We start from the raw sequence: 18,800 nt of genomic DNA, 5'->3' as shown, positions 1-18,800 counted from the left end.
TGTTTTCAAATAACACCATCTGTTAACCTGCATGAAAAATGGGAGCAGTAATTGTATGTTTATGGATGTTTTCTTAGAGACAGCTGAACATCACCATGTTACATCGTCGACTAGATAACGCATAGATAGAGGCGGGATGGTGTGATAAAAAAAAAATAAATATATATAAGAAAAGCTGAAGATGCACTAAATAGATGAAGGAAAAAGAATATGAGAGGAGCATATAAAATTATGTATGGATACACGGATTGAGGTCAAAGTAATCAACCATACTATCATAAGTTACCTCACTGTTATAAGTTCAACGGAAAAAATGTCGTATAGGTGGTGTTGTACATGCCATTAACTATGTATAATTTCCATGTTTGATGACCAAACAATATAACCTCTTATAATCTATAATGTCTTCTGATTTTCCGTGAATTTTTCAAAGACTTCATAACGGGTCGAGCAAACTAGTCTGAAACAACAAAATAAGGAAATTGGGCATATGAACATTCACATTAAATTTGTCTTCATAACAATATCATAAACGACGATCATGTCCGATTACGAAAGGACAAAGCAATCAATATACAACCTAGAAGTGACAATAATTGTTATATATACGTTGGAATGTTATTGCACGTTTTTGCTCTCAGATTGATATATTTCAAATCGATTTTGTGAAATAGTAATTGGTATAGTGTAATAATTGGAGGGAAACGTGAAAAGAAGGTGATTGACCGTTTGTAAATTTCTCTTCTGGTGTACCATAAACAATTTCATCTTGAAGTATTCGTCTTGCAGGTATGCGTGTGAAAGACTATAGGGGAAAACGTTTGCGTAACTCTTAGCTTTCAAGATAATTATAACTAACGTATATTTACGAGCAAGTCAATATTGCGAAACGCAACTGTGCTACATGAACTATAGGAACTAAAAGTCTTTATCGTGCATTCTATGGCTTAAGTATCATACGTCATCATCTATTACTAGTATTGCCACATTATAAAGAAACAAACAAACTTGTAGCAGAAACATGCTTGGTCTGTACAGTGTGTTAGAGTTATGTTCCATCATGTATTAGGCCAAGAAAATAAAGAAAGTGTTGCCCGGTTTCGTTGCATCAAAACAATACAAACAGATGTCCAACTTTGTCTTTTGTACATGTATATGTAATCTTGACAATGTGTAAAGATGGTCTAAGCGAAGTAACTTCGCATCCATAAGGCCAAATACTACCATGACCAAAAGAGGACCTAAAATATTTTGATGTAGGTTTGTACGGCTTATAATTCTTTATTTAGGAAGTATAGTATGTATATCATCATCGATTACGGCCCCCCTAAAAAAAATAAAACCAACAACAAAAAACAAAAACAAACAAACAAAATCGAAGCAAAAACATGTTTGTTCTGCATGTAAGAGTTTTGCTGCATCATACTGAAGATATTGAAAGTGTAGTCTGGTGTTGTGTGGAAACGCTTTCATCTTCCTGTGTTGGATTCTTATAGGCACACTGGTTTCAGTTCGCATTCACATTGAAAACAGCTCACGTTTGGTAGGCTATGTGTAGTCTTGACGAGTAAAGTGTAAAGAAGGTCTAATGAAAAGTGCAGAACTATAGAATGAAAGAAGCGTTGGTAGGCAAAGAATAATAGATAGTGGATAATCTACTGGTGGCCCTGTCAATTAAAGTGTGTTCATAATCTGCTGATTTACTTTGACCACGCGACAGGGACGCGTGGTAGTCTCTATTCAAAAGCTCGTCTATTCAGCAAGGTTTTCGCATCATCTGCTCCCTCTATTCATGGAGGTACAATGACATAATTGCGTGCTTGTCCATTCAATTTATACCTCCCACCCTAACGCCGAGCACTGTGATCGCCATGTTTGAATACACTCCTTTAGTAACACTATTGACTCCTATGTTCTTATGTTTTCAAATAACACCATCTGTTAACCTGCATGAAAAATGGGAGCAGTAATTGTATGTTTATGGATGTTTTCTCACAGTTTTGTTAGCACGTTTGATTGTTTATTTTTAGTGTTCTACCCGTGGGTTTGTGTTCAGGCTAGAGAGAATTAAATTATTGAATGAGAATAATATGCCAACACCATCAATATATCCTACAGTGATGTACAAATATCCCTTGTTTTCTTTGTCAACCCCAAAACATTCAACATCACCTATACATGGAATCATGAAGAATTTTCTACAAGCACGCTCAACCTTTTCCCATCTTCCCTCTCTTTCTTTCAATCTCTCTCTACTTTTTTCATATTTTTTTTCTTTCTGTTTGAAGTTAATTTTTACACATAATTTTGTATTCAGGCAAGAAAGGTATGATTTATGGATTGAAGTGTATATCAACAACATCAATGTATACAGTGTATAAACATCCAGTGACAAAGACGTAATCCAGATATTGCTTCATAGCAAAATTTCTTGTCTATCTCCATCAGCTCCAAAATATTCTACATCGCCTACGTGGAGTCATGAAGAATTTTTATTATGAACACCTTTTTGTCATACCCCACTGATGGAGGTCAGAAAAACACTAGATATCTTTTATAAAGCACACTGCGTGTATCTTCCTTATATGAGTAATCGAATACATTTCATGCATACACATGTATACTTTATTTTTTGGCAAAGAGTAATGCCCGCGTGCTTGTATCAAACATCGAGTGGCTTCAGCTACTCAGATGAGGTCAGCAATGACTAGAATGTCAATATGTTAGCGATGATGATCATACAGAACAGTCGGGTTTTACGGATGAATGTTTGTAATTTGGTAACATTTTGCAAGAATCCAACATTACCTGTGCACTGAAGCCCGACTCACGTATATACTCGCTTCCAAAACAAAACGTGCCGTAAGCTGTTTAAGAAGCCCCCTTTTCATGTTAATTAAGACCAAAACCTTGCTTCATTCTTTCTGAAATTTTATGATTATGAAGTCCTTTGTATTTTGATGCACATAGTGTGAATTTTCATAAAAATAATTCAATTAAACATTTCGTTGCTAAGGAGGTCATGTACGCAAAATTTCCGTCCCAGAAGACGGACAAACTAGAAACAAAAGAGAAACCGAGAGCAAACTTTGGAAGCGATTTTCTCCGTATTTTGTTGTCGCATGATTTTCACGTTCGCCACATTCGATCTGAAATATCTCTGGATTTGGGGGCGTCTTGCAATGAATTATGCATCAAATCAACGCTTAGAGAATGAACTAACTGAATGTCTTGTTCACTGAAAAGTCGAGGGAATCCAACGTGTGGCCGCTTTTGACGTGACGGGTCACAATTTTGCTCCTCCTTTCCAACCTAAATACTTGTTAAGATTTTCTTATTACATCTCGTGCTATTTCTCCACGGGTTTTTCCTCACTCCTATCGCCTAATAGGGTATATAGCAGTATAATCGTTATCATTTCGTGGTTGCATTATACTTTACTTGAATGTTTCTTTACTTTAATATGTAACATTCCAGGCTCTTGTCAGCATATGGTACGTTTCTGAACTTAAAAGATCAACAAGCAAAATCAGTGGGAACTTGATCTGCATCTATTGTTCATATGAGCTCTTTATTACGCTGCCGTCGCAGTGGATTGGTGCGATGTGGTAATTGTTGTCGCGTGGCAACGTGGGATGCCCCATTATAGTCACGTGGACGCGCGTTCAATGGACAGGGAGCTATTCAATGTTGAGTATAAGCGTCGTCGGCAATAAACAAACGAGATGTGCTCTTTTGTTATCGGATGGCTCAACGCTCATTGGCCGAGGGCTGTTGAACCAATCGACGTCGGCGTGATGAGTATATGGCCTGAATTCTAGATAAATAGGGGACACTTAACGCCCCTCTCAACAGTTATCTCCTCTAGTTTTCTGCGACTATATTCGACTACGTTCAATGCCCGTCAAGTCCTTTGCAAATGCCAAGGTGAAGTACTAGTAATCTGTTCGAGTTTGCTGCTATCAAAATCGACCACGTTCAACGCCTATTAAGTCCTTGGCTTATTGACAAGGTGAAGCACTGAAAGTGAACCGCGACTATGTCTTCAACAACGGTGACCATCGAATGGCTCGCCTCAAAATGGAGAGGTGTAAAAGAGACGGTGGTCAGAAGCAGGGTGAAACGAGGCGGCGAACTATCGGTAGGAATGGAGGTTCCTATCATCTACAAGAGGAGTCAACACAAGGCCAAGATACTTTCTTTGAGTGAGTATGAAATGCAATAGAAGTCTGCAAATTCGATTCGATTTGAGTTGCTGGTATACCTGCTTTTCATTTCGTCGTTAATGGCTGAAGAAGTGCGCAATATTCATAGCACAATTTACATGAAATTATCTACATTGACGCATGTATTTCACTGACAATGGTTGCTTTTTATGTTATGTTGCCCAGATACATTTTACTGATATTGTGTCTTGCTACTGATTTGAAGTTTTGATTTTGATGATTTTGAAGTTGAATATTTTTTAATGTCGTGTGTAACGATTTCTTCCATATTTTCTTCCATTTTTTTTTTCCAGACACACGGCGAGGGCAGCAGACGGCTAAGCGGCTAAGCTCCAAGTCACATCGCGACCAAGCGCCGAGTACCAGAGGCCTGCCGAAGGGTTGGGTTTGGGCTGACGTAGCTCCACCGGCTGTCCAGGACCAACCTCCGCCAGCCGCCCACGCCCAACCTCCGCCGGCTGACCTCGACCAAGCCCCGCCAGCTATCCAGGACCAACCCCTGCCAGCCCCCCAAGACCAAGTCCCGCCTGCGGTGAACGACCAACCTCCACCGGCCGTCCACGATCAACCACCGCCGGCCGTCCACGATCAACCACCGCCGGCCGTCCACGATCAACCACCGCCGGCCGTCCACGACCCAGCCGCAGTCACTCCGTCTTCTGATGATGACATCTACGAACAGTACAGCGTGCCGAGTGAGTTTAGTGATGACCCGTCACATGAGTCGTCGACGCCGACACCACCACCTCGTTCATCACCTCCACGGGACAGCTACCAAGCTTTGCGGGCAGGCTCTTTTGCTGCACCAAGATACCAAGCTCCGTTTGGATATCAAGCTCCGTCATACCCGGCTCCATCCTACCAAGTTCCCCAGCTGTTTCCCCCACCTGGCTCTGAGTACATGAACATTTTGACTCAATTGCAACACCACACCCAGCGCATGGAGTCCGAAATCAGGCAGCTGAGGGAGGAGATGATGAGACGTGACAACCCTGTCCCTGCGAGGACATCGCCCAGGTACACGGAACTCGACGACGGAAGAGTCCTCATTGGATCGAACATCGCCAGCACTGCTGTGGACAAAGAAGTATATGAGCGCGCCTACTTGACCAGCCCCGGACCCAAGGATCTTGTTCTCAAACTCCTGGACAAAGTCATCTCTCGCGAAGAACTAGCGAAATGCAACTACTATGGTGGAATGGTGTTCACCGGGAAGGCGTGGGTGCAGAAGGAGTGTCTGCGGAAGAACCCGGTGTTTAGGGCCCTGCTTCAGCAAGCGGAGGTGCAGTATCCGGGGACAACAACTGCACAGGCATTTTCGGATTCGCTTCGTGTCGCCGTGAACAATAAGTGTAGGAAGATCGCGTACCGCCAGAGGGTTCACGCCAGCAACCTGACGCGTTTGTAAAGTTGAAGTGTTAATGTGCAATACTGAGGACATTGGGGCAGGATTTACCAGCAATTTGGGACTTAGACATTTCATCTGAAATAGATGACCGCCTTTGAAAGTTGTTTGTAAATTTGTATACCTTAGTTATACCATCACTTTTGTAATCAACTACATTCGTCTATGTGAAAAGTTAAATTGTAGTACTCAATGGCATAGATATACAAATTGTACCCCCGGATTGCAGTAGACATAATTATGTATGCGCATGATTGCAAAGTTTTTCATCTACCTTATTTGTGACATGACGCAGTTCTAAACTTTCAGTATTGTCAGATTTTTACGAGCAATATTGCTTATTCCTAGCATACATTTGTGCCTCATTAATTGAACTACAATTTCGCCTCATTAACTGAACTACAATTTCTTCCAATTTATTCAGGCATAGTGCAGTTTTGATATATTCTTGCCATAGATTTGCACTGTACATCATAACAAACTTATTTCAAAGTTGTAGGTTTGTTCCGCATTTTTACAATGTTTATATTTTGTATCGTATTCTTACTGTATTCGTATTCATGTCGCTGCAATGATATACATTGTGAACTTTGGTGCACAGAAAGGTTGAATTCGTCATTGTTAATATCTGCACATTTGTTCGAATTTTTTTTTATCGGTTCGCAACTTGCAATAAACAGAATTTACCGAGAAGGAATTGTCTTGTTTTCCGTGACTTTCTGCTATTCTGAGTGTGATGCATGCATAGAGACATTCAGTGTATATTAATAGTATGTATATGTAAATGTATCTCATTAACATATTTACTAATATTTCATACATACAATATAAGGAATATTAGTAAACATGTATATGAAAGTATATATGTTTTGATTTACATTTATTTGCTACTATTTCGTATCACACACATTCATAAAATACACATCTGACATGAGCAAAGAAAGAAACATAGGGCCCACATAAGTATAACCGAACATGAGTGACTACAGTTCTGTGCGAATGTTTGCCTGTTTTTGAACTGTGTGCATATAAATGTGTGCATATATATTGTATATATATATATATATATATATATATATATATACATACCAACAATTAGTTTCTGCTCGGAGTTCTAAAAAAAAGTATAGATTCACAACAGTAGGTCAATATAAAAACTCCGTTAGAGACGTAAATTTGACGAATTTTCACCATAGGGCTTTGTTAAGTGTACTGATTTGACAAAGCACCATGGACGAAAATTCGTCAAGTTTACGTCTCTAACGGAATTTTTATATTGACCTACTGTTGTCAATCTATACTGTATTATATATGTATATGATAAACATATATTATACATTGTATTGTATTTTGCTCCGCGTATTGGCAGTGACAAGAAATACGCGTAGTAATAATGTCAACATATAGGAATGCATTAAATGCCAATTGCCTTGATTTTGAAATAAAATCAAGGCAATTGGTATTTAATGCATTTCTCTATTGTGACATTATTATTAATATGCTTATGTATATATTACATACACATAGCGAGTTTAGATATATACGGATGAGACGTGCCGATATTCCAAGTATATAGGTCGTACATATACCGTTCATACAAGTTGACACGTACGCGCTATATGCCCGCATCCCTTTTATCAACTCCCTGTAGTCAACGACGATTATCATGGAATCTTTTCAATCGTTTCTTTATAAATGTGCGTGTGTTTGTGTGTATGTGTGTGTGTGTGTGTGTATTTGTGTGTTTGATGTTGCATTCTATAGTCTTTTTTTTTTTCGGCTCAAAAATTATAATTACAAATTTAGTTTCAGACATTTGTTCCATACTTAGCTCCACAGGTCGAGTACTCTTAACACACCTAAACTGAAACATCGGGTGTCGTGCAGAGATGTGTTGCCAGTTAGACTTATGTAAAGAGGACAAATACTTTTTCATTGCATTTCAAGGAAATTACTGTTTATTCTTTGATTTTTTTCATACTGTTGATAAGCATTGACGAACAATGATGTTGCTTCTCACGGCCCTCTGGTAGAGCAGTGGCAGAACTGAAGATGCTACCCCGGATAAAAGAAGACATTATTGTTTTTATTATATATCAGACACTATAATGTAAGAATACCGTGAGTGCTGCCAATATCTTGAAAAAAATTATTTTGATTCAGCAGCATAGTAATGATAATGGTGATAAAAGCTTTAGTCCATAAAAAAAAAGAGAGAAACAAAACATTTTATGCCAGAATATGGTGTCGGCGCACCACCACTCCACGTACGAATATCTCTCCCATCTACACACTGTATTCCCACTCTGTTGCTTCAATCTTGAAAACCCCCACAATTTGTAGTTACGAACCTACTTCTAATACATCCTTTGGTGTGATAGTTCTTTGTTTTTTTATAAACTTATCTGTTCCATTTCCATTTCCATACTTGGTGCTTCATAGGTGGTATATATACGTGTCTTCCGCATTTACCGTTGCCTGCATGCCGGCTGTGTGTGCCATGAAAGAAAATGAATGAATGTGGAAAAAAGAAGGGCCCACTATTTTTATACTCTGTTATGAATAATAGCAGTAATAATAATAATGATAACAATTATAATAATAATATTGACAAATAACACTCGTATAAGGCTTAATACTTTCGTTTCCTAAGCGCACTTATACGGAAAAAATATCAAAATACATTGTGTGCATAATGTTATTATGAATTTTACAAAAAGTTCCTACCGTAGGAGGGGGGGGGGGGTATCAAACCTCCCACATCACCTTCCCCCGCTTGGTAGTTTCGCTCCCGTCACATAATGTGCCCCCGTCGAGATTTGCCTCCCCCAAACCCGGTGCGCTTGTGTGCATGGTTTAGTGTAATGCATAATTATATTGGGCTTCATGTTGTGTGGTTTCAGGGGCGGATCCAGGATTTCCGTAAAGGAGGGGGCGCAGCAGTTTGTATTCGGTGGCAAAAGAAAGAAAGAAAAAAAAAATGCCTTGATATAACAAGCACTTTCTCGTACCCCTTCCGGGGGCTAAATATGCGAATTTTCTCGTTTCTCTCGCCACTTCCTGGTGTCCTCTGACGAGCCTAACTTAGGAAAGAAAAGAAAAGAAAAAAAAAACCGCTAGGCTTGTATTTTGCGACAATGTGGCCGGCGTCAGGCGTCATGTGCTCCATTTTCTCTTCTTTTTCTTCCAAATTTCCTGCTTTCCTGGAAACTACCATACTTTTGATAGTGTCATGCGTTAATCTCTTTTTTTTTTTTGATGGCGTATATATTATAATTGCGTATATTGCTTCAATGGAGAGGTGAATTTCTGTTCGTGTGGCATGATTATGCGACGATATTATGCGTGTGAAAAGCGTTCAAACTATGGTTCCCATGCATGGACTATTCGTTTCGCACACATCTTTTGGTACGATTTCGCTCTTTTTATGCCGAGTACTTCCGTTCCCTTCCCACTTCGAAGGAAACAAGATTTTTAAGGTGTGCTGTAAATATTTTCTTGTCAGAAATTTTATCTGGTATGCTACATTATTTAGAGGGAACCTTTGTTTCCGGTCCCATCGCTGCGATGTGCGAGCAATCGTTTCCCCCAATCATTTTTTTTTTTTTTTTTTTTTGGTATAGTACGTGTATCATACACGCGTTTGTCTTGTAGCTAAAGCCACTGGCGTGTTGGCGATTTGGTTGCGAGATGCTTATCACCAACAGATTTCCAGTGTTCGTCTTTCTGGGGGGCGTTTCATCAACGAGTTCGTCGGAGGTTTTCACCGACGAATTTGCTATCAGCCATTCAGACGCAAGGATTTACACTGACAACTGCTAAAAGCTAATGAAATCCTTGGTCTGATTGGCTGATAGCAAATTCGTCGGTGAAATCTCCGACGAACTCGTTGATGAAACGCCCCCCTGATGTTAACTTCATCATTAACTTCCAATACTTAATAGCATGCTCCTGAAGAGCTGATCAAGTATAAAAAATATATGAATCCTCCGGACAGACGGATTTTCGTGTCTTGGCCTACAATTACACGCAATAAACAAGAACTACGTGCTAGCAACCAACTTCTAGGCTGCTCTAGGCCTATTCAGGGGAATCCCGTTATAACGAGATCGGATACAACGATAATCCGCTTTTCTATACAACGAGATAAATCGTCCAGTCCCAAACAAATTTGCATGTATAGCCTAAGGAGATTCGGAGTTCCAGTTATTGCGAGATAATTTTTCGGGCCTAAAAACAAAGAAAAACAAAGACGAATTTGTACGGGTATACCGACAACTTTTACGGATGTAACGACAACTAACAACGGGCAAAATCACGCACTATTTCAAAACCAGAAAAAAACAAATTCTTCGTGAATAAAATTGTCAGAATTTGCGTGCAAGCCGAGAACAACATCTGCCAGTGACCAACGGAACGCAATCGCGGTGACGCGCCGCAAGTTCATAAAATCTCTTTCAGATGGCCGCGATGGAACAGCATCGGAATATTTAGAAGCTATAGTCTTTGCTTTTTATGCCGAAATGTTATCACAAGCGCTACAATTCGAAGTAACGTTCTTCAATGGCTTAAGCAAGAAAAAAAGTGTATAGATGTATTTATGTATCCGAAATGTTTTCAAAGATACGTAACGGGAGAATCTAACTGTGAGCAACGAACGCACCGAATTGTAAGTTTTAGGAGAAATTTGGCACATGTTCAAAAATCCTTTGGGATAAGAAAATCTTGTTGTAAAATGAAAAATGTTTTTGAGTATGATCGCAACTGTGAAAATCACGGTGACGCTCTGACGAAAGTTAAAATCTGCTATTATTCGCTAATTTTGCAAACATTAGCCGCTCAGTTAGATACCCATTTACGTAACTTTGATTTGAAGTTTGAAGTTTGAAGTTTTATTAGCAACAACAATTGAGCATGTACATTTTCAATCATAACATTATTGTATAATTACATACATATGTGAAAAAAATACTTATCTATTACTCCTTTACAATACATAATTAAAGGATGACATTTGAGATTTATATTTAGATATGATACGTGTAGCATAATTCTACAAAGTTGTTGTTAACAAGGGAACCAAAAGTTAGCACAAGTGCTAGTCGTGATTGGTCACCTTGATCGTCATACTAAAAAGCTAAACACAAAAGAAAAAAATATTGCATGGTTAGTTGTAATGGCTGTTAATATTCATACAATGTACATCATTCATTTTCTAACATAGAAAACTAATCATACTTGTTACAGTATAATATCTATCAGAGTAGGAAATCTACAAGGCATTTACGAAATGTAGATCTTTTGCTTTGTTCACGCATTTCTCGTGGCAATGTGTTCCAAAGTTTTGGTCCTAAGTAAGAAATCGAAAATTGTCCCTGTGTGGTTCTAAATTTTGGTAAGTACAACATTCTTTTTTCATTTGTTCTTGTCCTGTAAGTATGATGCACAATTTGATTATGAGATAAATTGAATTACATGTCAAAATCAAAATGCGATGGGGTCGTACGCTCAAATTTTATTTAATTCAACTCTAGCTTATCGAAGAAAATACTATTTCAGTCGATTTTGCAATCCACAGTTACCCTGTAGGGTCTACTGGTTTTTGTTTTCGTAAACGGCATCTCCCGTCATCGTCGGGTAAAGCATTCACGTATAGAGCACGCATTCGAGCTGACAAGCTGGAAGCACATGGCGCTCTACGATCTTGCGGTTTAAGTAGTTTACGTTTCGCTCATCGCACTTTACAGTAATAGCTAGAGAATAAATAAGATGTTGGGCACTGTTTCCCTGGGGTAAACAAAAAACGAGAGTACAAATTATGGTGTAAACTTTCACCATAACTCATACGGTTTATATCAATAATCTGTCAAAGAATGACAGATAAATTTTACTCACAGCTTTCACCCACGCGAGTTACGCTAAACGCAGCGGTGATAGCGCGATTACTTGCATAAATTTTGCTGCATCTCTCTCTTCTCGTAAGTGCAGATAACAAAAGGCAGGTCAAATCTACATGATTATAAGATTTGTCAAATCTGAAATATTTTATAAAATGTGTCGAGAAAAAAATAATTGTCATTATCGCATTTTCCTGTTGCATTTCTTGTCTTTCTGTTCATCAGCTCGACGACGTCATAATATTAGTTCATGCATATCACCCAATTTTAAACAGCATGTTTGTATAAGTGTACATTACACATGTGTTCGGGTACAACGAGAATCCGAATACAAACGAGAAAAATCACCCGGAACCGACGATCTTGTTATACAAGTAACTGGTTTCCCCAGTATCTATATAGAAAGAAAAAAAAAAAATATTCGGTTATTCTTACTCTTCCTTACGAATATTCTGCTTCACCGTACAAAAGACACTTGTAGATATATTAGCTGTCAACAAATACAAATGTAGATTTCGTGTCTTGAATTAATTCTAAACAAGCACAAATGACAATTTCAAAACTGAAGTTCTTGGGGTCTCACGCTCACCATTCCGGATACTTTTGGTTACGCCTCTCAGCGGCGCAAGTTAATACATAGCCCCTGTTCCCTCCCATCAGGCCCCAAGCAATTGACACGATGTTTACGACCCATTCAGCGCGTACGCAAATTCCTTTACCCTGCGGTCTTGCCTGGCGGGCGGGTAACCTGCTTTTGCAGTTCGTGGAAATTTCCACCAGCTTGTTGCCTGGCTGGCACGACCGACCACGGGTGTCAAGTTTCCGTCGATCTACCTAGCTACTGTGAATGTTTTTCTTATGCACTTGTCACTTCATTACACACATTTTGCTTCACCTGAGAAGCTGCTTACAAGAGTGGTCTCACGCTCATGTAAGGGGAATAAATACTATTTCGGATACTATTTCAGATACTTCTTGATTACGCCTCTCATCGACGCAAATTAAGGTAATCACAGCGTTACTAACGCGTAATAGTGCAATGCCTTTGGTGGTTTCATTTGTTTGCTAGTTTGTCCGTTTTTTAAGCTTCCATGAAATCAACTGTGTAAGTGTTCAGCACAAGACAAAGGCAAGACTTAATCCGGGCGTTCCCGAACGCTGGCTACATGGAGCGATGGCTTCGTGGTCGTTTAGGTACAGTGAAGTTGACGCTATTGTGTTCGAAACAAAGGCACTAAACAAAAGACTTATAAGCTGGCGTTCCCGAACGCGGACGGCATGGGCGCATGCCAAGCTCGTGCCAAGCTGGCTACTTAACAGATAAGAAGGCATGCCGGACGCGGGCGAACGCTCGTGAGATAAAATCTGTCATGCCTAAGGAATATTGAACAAATGCTTTGCTGCTGCATTAGAAGATTTGGAAGGCTTGTGCCATGAACAAACAACAGGAAATTAGTAGGCTGTAAAACACTACTTCTTCATTTATACTTTGATTGATATTGATCATTTGTTCTTTTTTTCCCTTCTTTTTTGCATGGGCCTTGTAATAAAGAACATTTCCCCAACTGTTATTTAACCATACTCTAACTGGGCTATTTGAGACCAAGTTTTTATGGGATAGGGGTCAATTTGACCCCCTGCCTTCATATCTCGGCAGCCGATGGTGCGGTTGCTGCAAAATTTTGTCTGAAGATAGAGCTGGATGTCAAGTACAAGATTTCATGGTTATACAATAGAAAAATATGTTTGATTATGCAAATTTTATGCATGAAATCATATTTTTGCCTGTAACTCCGTTAAAAAGGCTTGAAGGATTGCTAATTTTTATATCAGAATTCCTCAAGACACTTAAAACAAATTTCTTGCTAAGAAATAGCGCAATAATTTTTTGTTTCTTATTGTTTTGTTAATTTCTTATGTATGCTATTGTTTTTTCCACCTTTTGTATTTTATTGTTTTTTGCCAAATTGTTTTTTTGTTGCAGATACTTTTTCAAGCTTAGCTACATTAGAATTAATTAACTTCAATGATCAAAAGTTGAAATACTCTAATTCATATCAATTTAACAAGAAAATACAATTTGCATTAGATTTGCACACAATGTCACAAATTTGAGCTTTTTTTCGGGATGACATACATGTACAAAACATTGCGTAACTTCAGAACGGTGTACCCAAATTTGGTCTCATAATATGGGGGAAACTTCAAAGAAAAAGTGATTAAATGGCAGTCATAATCTTTGAGCGTTGGGGAATCATCACTTGAAATGTTGGGGGGGGGGGGTCAATTTGACCCCCCTTTCATTCTCAGTACCGAAACTGACAGCATGTGTACAATGTATATGTGATTGTGACATGGGAATTTTTACTCACATGCATGCATGTGATGCGAAGTAAATCTTGTTCTGCCTCTGGGATCGTGCAGGACCAGGACCCACGCATGACGTGCTGGAAAGGCGGGGCGGTGCTGGCATGTCTGGACACCACGCAGGAGCTGTGGATCAGCCGGGACGAGTGGAGGGATGAAGGGCTCAAGCTACTCCGGGAGCGGTCCCCCTTCGTCTGGTGAGAGGGTTCTGCCCCGCCCGGCCCCATCTGCCTTCTCGAGGACGCACTCATAATGGTTGCAGGCAGGCAGGCAGAAAGTCTTGTCCGTGAGCCATTTTCAGTGCAGCTGCCCTTCAGTCCTGGAATACTTTGTAGGTGTTATTTATTGGTTTTCTCAGCTCAGTGCATTGCACATATGGGCTGGCAAACAAAAGAGGGGGGTTCCAGTACCTGGAATACGAAGATAATGACTCTATTTGGTGACAACTGCCTCAAGCCATTTGCAGTCCACTAGATTTTAGGCATTTTTCAGGTGTTACCCCAGTGGTTGCAATTTTTGCAAAAGTATCTTTTTCTAGGCAGAGCAATTCTTGCCCACGTGAGAGGTATATCAGACGCCAGAAAGAGCATGATGTGTTCAATATATACAGTGATATATGCTTACCACACGCACACATGGCATGCGTATTAGCAACGAAGCTAGCGGAGCTGAGGCTGCTTGAAGGAGTCCTCTGGTATGTTCCTTCACATCTGCCAAAATTTCAGTGCAGCCACCCTACAAATTTGACCCACGTGTTTCACCGTTTGTTTTAACAATAAAGAGTATGAAGACACTCTGGGTCACACAAGAATTGAGTGCTTTGCAATCTGCACCAGAGGGTAGCATGTCCATCTTCTGTTTTTTGTGCCTCAATTGCTAGTTAAGACTAATCCTCATGACTTTATACATATGTCAGCAACAGGCAATTTGTCATGGTTGTATACACAGACACATGATTCAAACCTGGGGCATAACTTTTCTCGTTTAGGTGCCAGAAGATATGTGCACGGATGTCTGCGCAATTTGAGAAATTTAGCGTGTTAGCAGTTGGCAAACTTTGATCGCAATGTGTACTGAATGATCCCCATTCTCATCTCTATGCAAATATTTATGGCCTCTCCCACTAGGTATGTAATATGCGTGTTCATTTCAGTGTAAATTACTGTAATAAACAACAAGCTGCTGGGGGATGGTAGTGTTGGTAATACAGGTGTGCATTATTGGACATCACTGCGACAGAATGCATCAAAATTTCTCTCTAGTCTTCCACAGAAAAAAATAAAGTATTTGAACAGTTTCTTTGTTTCTATTGTTAAACTTTACACTTATCCAACATGACTCCATATACATGTAGACATATCACCCATGTCTGTAAATTACCCCCCCCCCAAAAAAAAAATAAAAACAAAAACAAAAACAAAAACAAAAACAAAAACAAAAACACCAAACAAACAGACAAACAAACACTCTTTATCCTGGCATATTGCATCAGCCAAACATGTTTCTTTGTAGACCCTTTTGATATATTGCAAGCGATTCAAAATGGTGGAAGATGAATTTTGAGCTCTTTAAAACCCATGTTTTTCCTTGTGGGATGACTAGGAAGTGATTACCTTTGTCCTTATTTACCACAGTGTCCTGATTAAATTTGTGTGAGAAATTGAAGCATTTGTTTGCTTTGTGAACTACAGTATGATGTCATGGGCTTCCACATCACAAGGCTCAGACTGCGTGTATTCGTCAGTGATAATTTTCAATTATTCATTTTTGCCACAAATGTGATCGTCATCCACTGGGAGCAGGGATTGATGTGAGCAAAATTTGGCCAAGGGACTGGGCCAGACTTGGCATGCTGAGTATGGACTATGTGATGTGTAGTCAAGAGATGCATAGTCAAGCAAATGCATCTTACGTTACTGTTAAATGCTCCCCATATACATGTACGTATACATTGTATCCATGACTGCGGAAATGTGGTGCAGTACCCATGACGACATTCTTGTCATAGATCTCATGAAATTTGGTTCTTTGGCAGGGTGAATGCTTAACGGAGTGTCTGTTTAGCATTGAATATCTGGTAAAAAATGTGTCCAATGTTGTTATACATTATTGATAAAGATCTCGGCCATTGATCATGCAGTTGCCATGAAAATCATATGGTACTTGTGACATCATCTACCAAACAATTAAAAATTGAAATTTTCATTTTGTATATTTTGATTTTGATTTTGATTAATAATGCTGATGGATGTATGAAGTCATGTTTTGCTCTTAATCAGAAATAAAGGTCCTAAAATCCTGATTTTTTTTTTTTTTTTTATGTAAATGTTCCTCATAGCATTCCTAACATTGTACTTGAAAAAAAAAAATCTGGTATCGAAATTAATTCCCTGTGCATTGGAATGAAGTCATACAAATGTACATGTAATATTTGTGTGGGTGATGCACATTTGTGATTTCATGCAAAATAAGAATCCCTACAAACATATGAAACAGACTTAATTCCTGCATACTTTTTTAGAAAAAAAAAATAAACTATTTGGCTGGATCATTGAGAGTGAATATGTAGAAGGCTCACTGGTGTTTAGAACCATGGTCATTTTGACCATGTAGGAGCTATCAACAAGAATAAGAATAATATCATAATACCACACTGATTATATAGCACATATCACTACTGTTGTGTCTCTATGCGCTGCAAGGTAGAGGGTTGAAAATGGAAAAGGAAATGTACTGTATGTATTGTACATGTTGCAGGTTGCAAGACCAAAACTCATTTAAAGGACTTGTTTGACAGAAATGTTTTTGAGAAGGGTCTTGAACTTTAACATTGTGGAAGCTTTCCACATATAACATGGAATAGTGTTCCACAGTGTAGGTGCAGCACGAGCAAAAGATCACTTACTATGAAACTTAGCTGTAGCGACAGGACATTGGAGGTGATTTTTCTGAGCAAATCTATCTAGATTCCGAGAAGGAGCGTATATGTACATTCTGAGAGGGAGCGTACCAAGGACCCTTTGAGATATTCTGATGCCGTGAATGCAGGCACTGGTAAATCAGTAATGGTATCTGAAAGACTACTGTAAAAGTGGATATTTTCGCGCGACTGATTTTTCGCGCTTGGCCAGACGAAAAGAGTTTCGCGTGTTTTTAATTCCACGGAATCAAGACATCAACCACTGGAACATACGGCATGCAAAAATAGTCGCGTGCTTTTATTTTTGCGCTTGTTTCTGGCTGCGCGAAATGCGCGAAAATTTCAACACCGCGAAAATTTCCACTTTTACATTATGCGTGATTGGATAGGGAGCCAATGCAGCTGCTTCAAGATGGGGGTGATGTGATGGGGTTGATAAGACTGGTCACTTTTATTCCTCTGAGTCTTCACTAGTACCCTGGGAAACAGGCTAAGTGTGGATCAAGGCATGTGCTAGAATGTTTCACCAGTGGCAAATGACAGGAAGTTCTGGATTGCGGTGAACAAGATCTTGTTTAGATGCTATAATCATGTTTGGCTTGTATGCATTTTGAAAGGCTTTTTTTTTTTCTCATGAATCATTCCACTTTCATTTACCATCTTATGGAGGAGTGCATTCAGGGGGTAAACCACAGTTGCGAGATTTGATAGGAACTGATGATAGTAGTTGACTATCCCTTTAGAATGACCACAATTCAAAAGCAGCAGTGGGTCTTTCTGTTCCCATCACTGACTTGGATCTTGTTTTCTGGCTTGCATAGGCCATTTCTGTTGATTTTGTGATCACAATATGCAACCTCCTCCATGACAACTCCACACTTTGTCAAGTTTGCACATGGATCATTCTCTTCCACACTCACCAAATTCTCCTTGTGATCTTCTGTTGATTTGCCAGTGACAGTGATGCTCAGCCTGTCTAAGAATGCTCTGTACGTTGGGGATGCCTTGTAGGATTTGATTCGTTGAAGGCTGAAGGATCCAAAATGTTTGCCTTTTCTGCAAATGGCTTCTTTTGTTTACTACATGTTGCCACGTTTCCCACATGTGCCACACCTGTCCTTCCCAATAAAAATTTCATATTTTTTGTTTGTTTTTTTCGCTTGTTTGTTGCTGTTTTTTATGCCTCCGCCACGAAGTGGTGCCGGAGGCATTATGTTTTCGGGTTGTCGGTTGCCGCCTTTCCGTCCGTCCGTAATGAATTTTGTGGACAGGGTAACTATCAAAACCTTTTGAGGTATCCTAATGAAACTTTGCACGTATGTGTATTAGGGGATGAAGTTGTGCCTATCAACTTTTGGGTGCACATGCTCAAGGTCAAAGGTCAAAAGGTCAAGGTCAAATGCTTAAAATTTCACTATTTCCCTCATATCTATGCAATGCCTGAAGATATTTTCTTGAAACTTAGTGTATACATGTTTTACCCGATTAAGATTCTCTGGTGAAAGTTTGGGGTCATGAGGTCAAAAGGTCAAAGGTCAAATGGTCAATTAAAATGTTAAAATTTCACTTTTTTCTCTGTATCTTGGAAATTGTTCAAGGTATTTTTATGGAACAAAGTATATATGCATGTACTGACTGGCAGTGGTTATCTATTGAATTTGGGGTTCATGGGGTCAAAGGTCAAGGGCAATACTTCAAAATTTTACTATTTTCCTTATATTTATGCAATGCCAGCAGGATTTTTTTTTTTAATTTGATGTATGCATGTATAACCCACTAGAGATTCTCTGGGATTTTTTTTTTTTTTTTTGCTAAGAAGGTCAAATGTCAAAGATCAAGTGAAAGTGCTGAACTTATTTCTTTCTCATATCTGGGAAGTTTCTCAAGTTGTCTTGAAACAGTACATATTTGTGTATGTTCTGCCTGACAGTGATTCTCTTATGAATCAAAGGCCAGATGAAAATGATAACAATTTACTGTTCAAT

At 39.1% G+C, this 18,800-nt stretch overlaps 1 protein-coding gene across 1 annotated transcript in view; it reads left to right on the top strand.

Annotated features, from left to right (window-relative positions):
• Positions 1-16,069, top strand: part of LOC140244214 (actin-related protein 8-like) — a 71,411-nt gene extending 55,342 nt beyond the window's left edge. Inside the window, exon 11 of the mRNA XM_072323852.1 lies at positions 13,953-16,069. Coding sequence (XP_072179953.1) covers positions 13,953-14,096 — 144 coding nt within the window. The 3' untranslated portion in view covers positions 14,097-16,069. The remainder of the gene's footprint in view (positions 1-13,952) is intronic.
• The last annotated feature ends 2,731 nt before the right edge of the window (positions 16,070-18,800 follow it).

This window comes from Diadema setosum, chromosome 2, assembly GCF_964275005.1.
Source record: "Diadema setosum chromosome 2, eeDiaSeto1, whole genome shotgun sequence".
NCBI classification, from domain to species: domain Eukaryota; kingdom Metazoa; phylum Echinodermata; class Echinoidea; order Diadematoida; family Diadematidae; genus Diadema; species Diadema setosum.
Note: the sequence above shows the minus strand (reverse complement) of the source record. Positions and strands in the feature narration are given on the sequence as shown.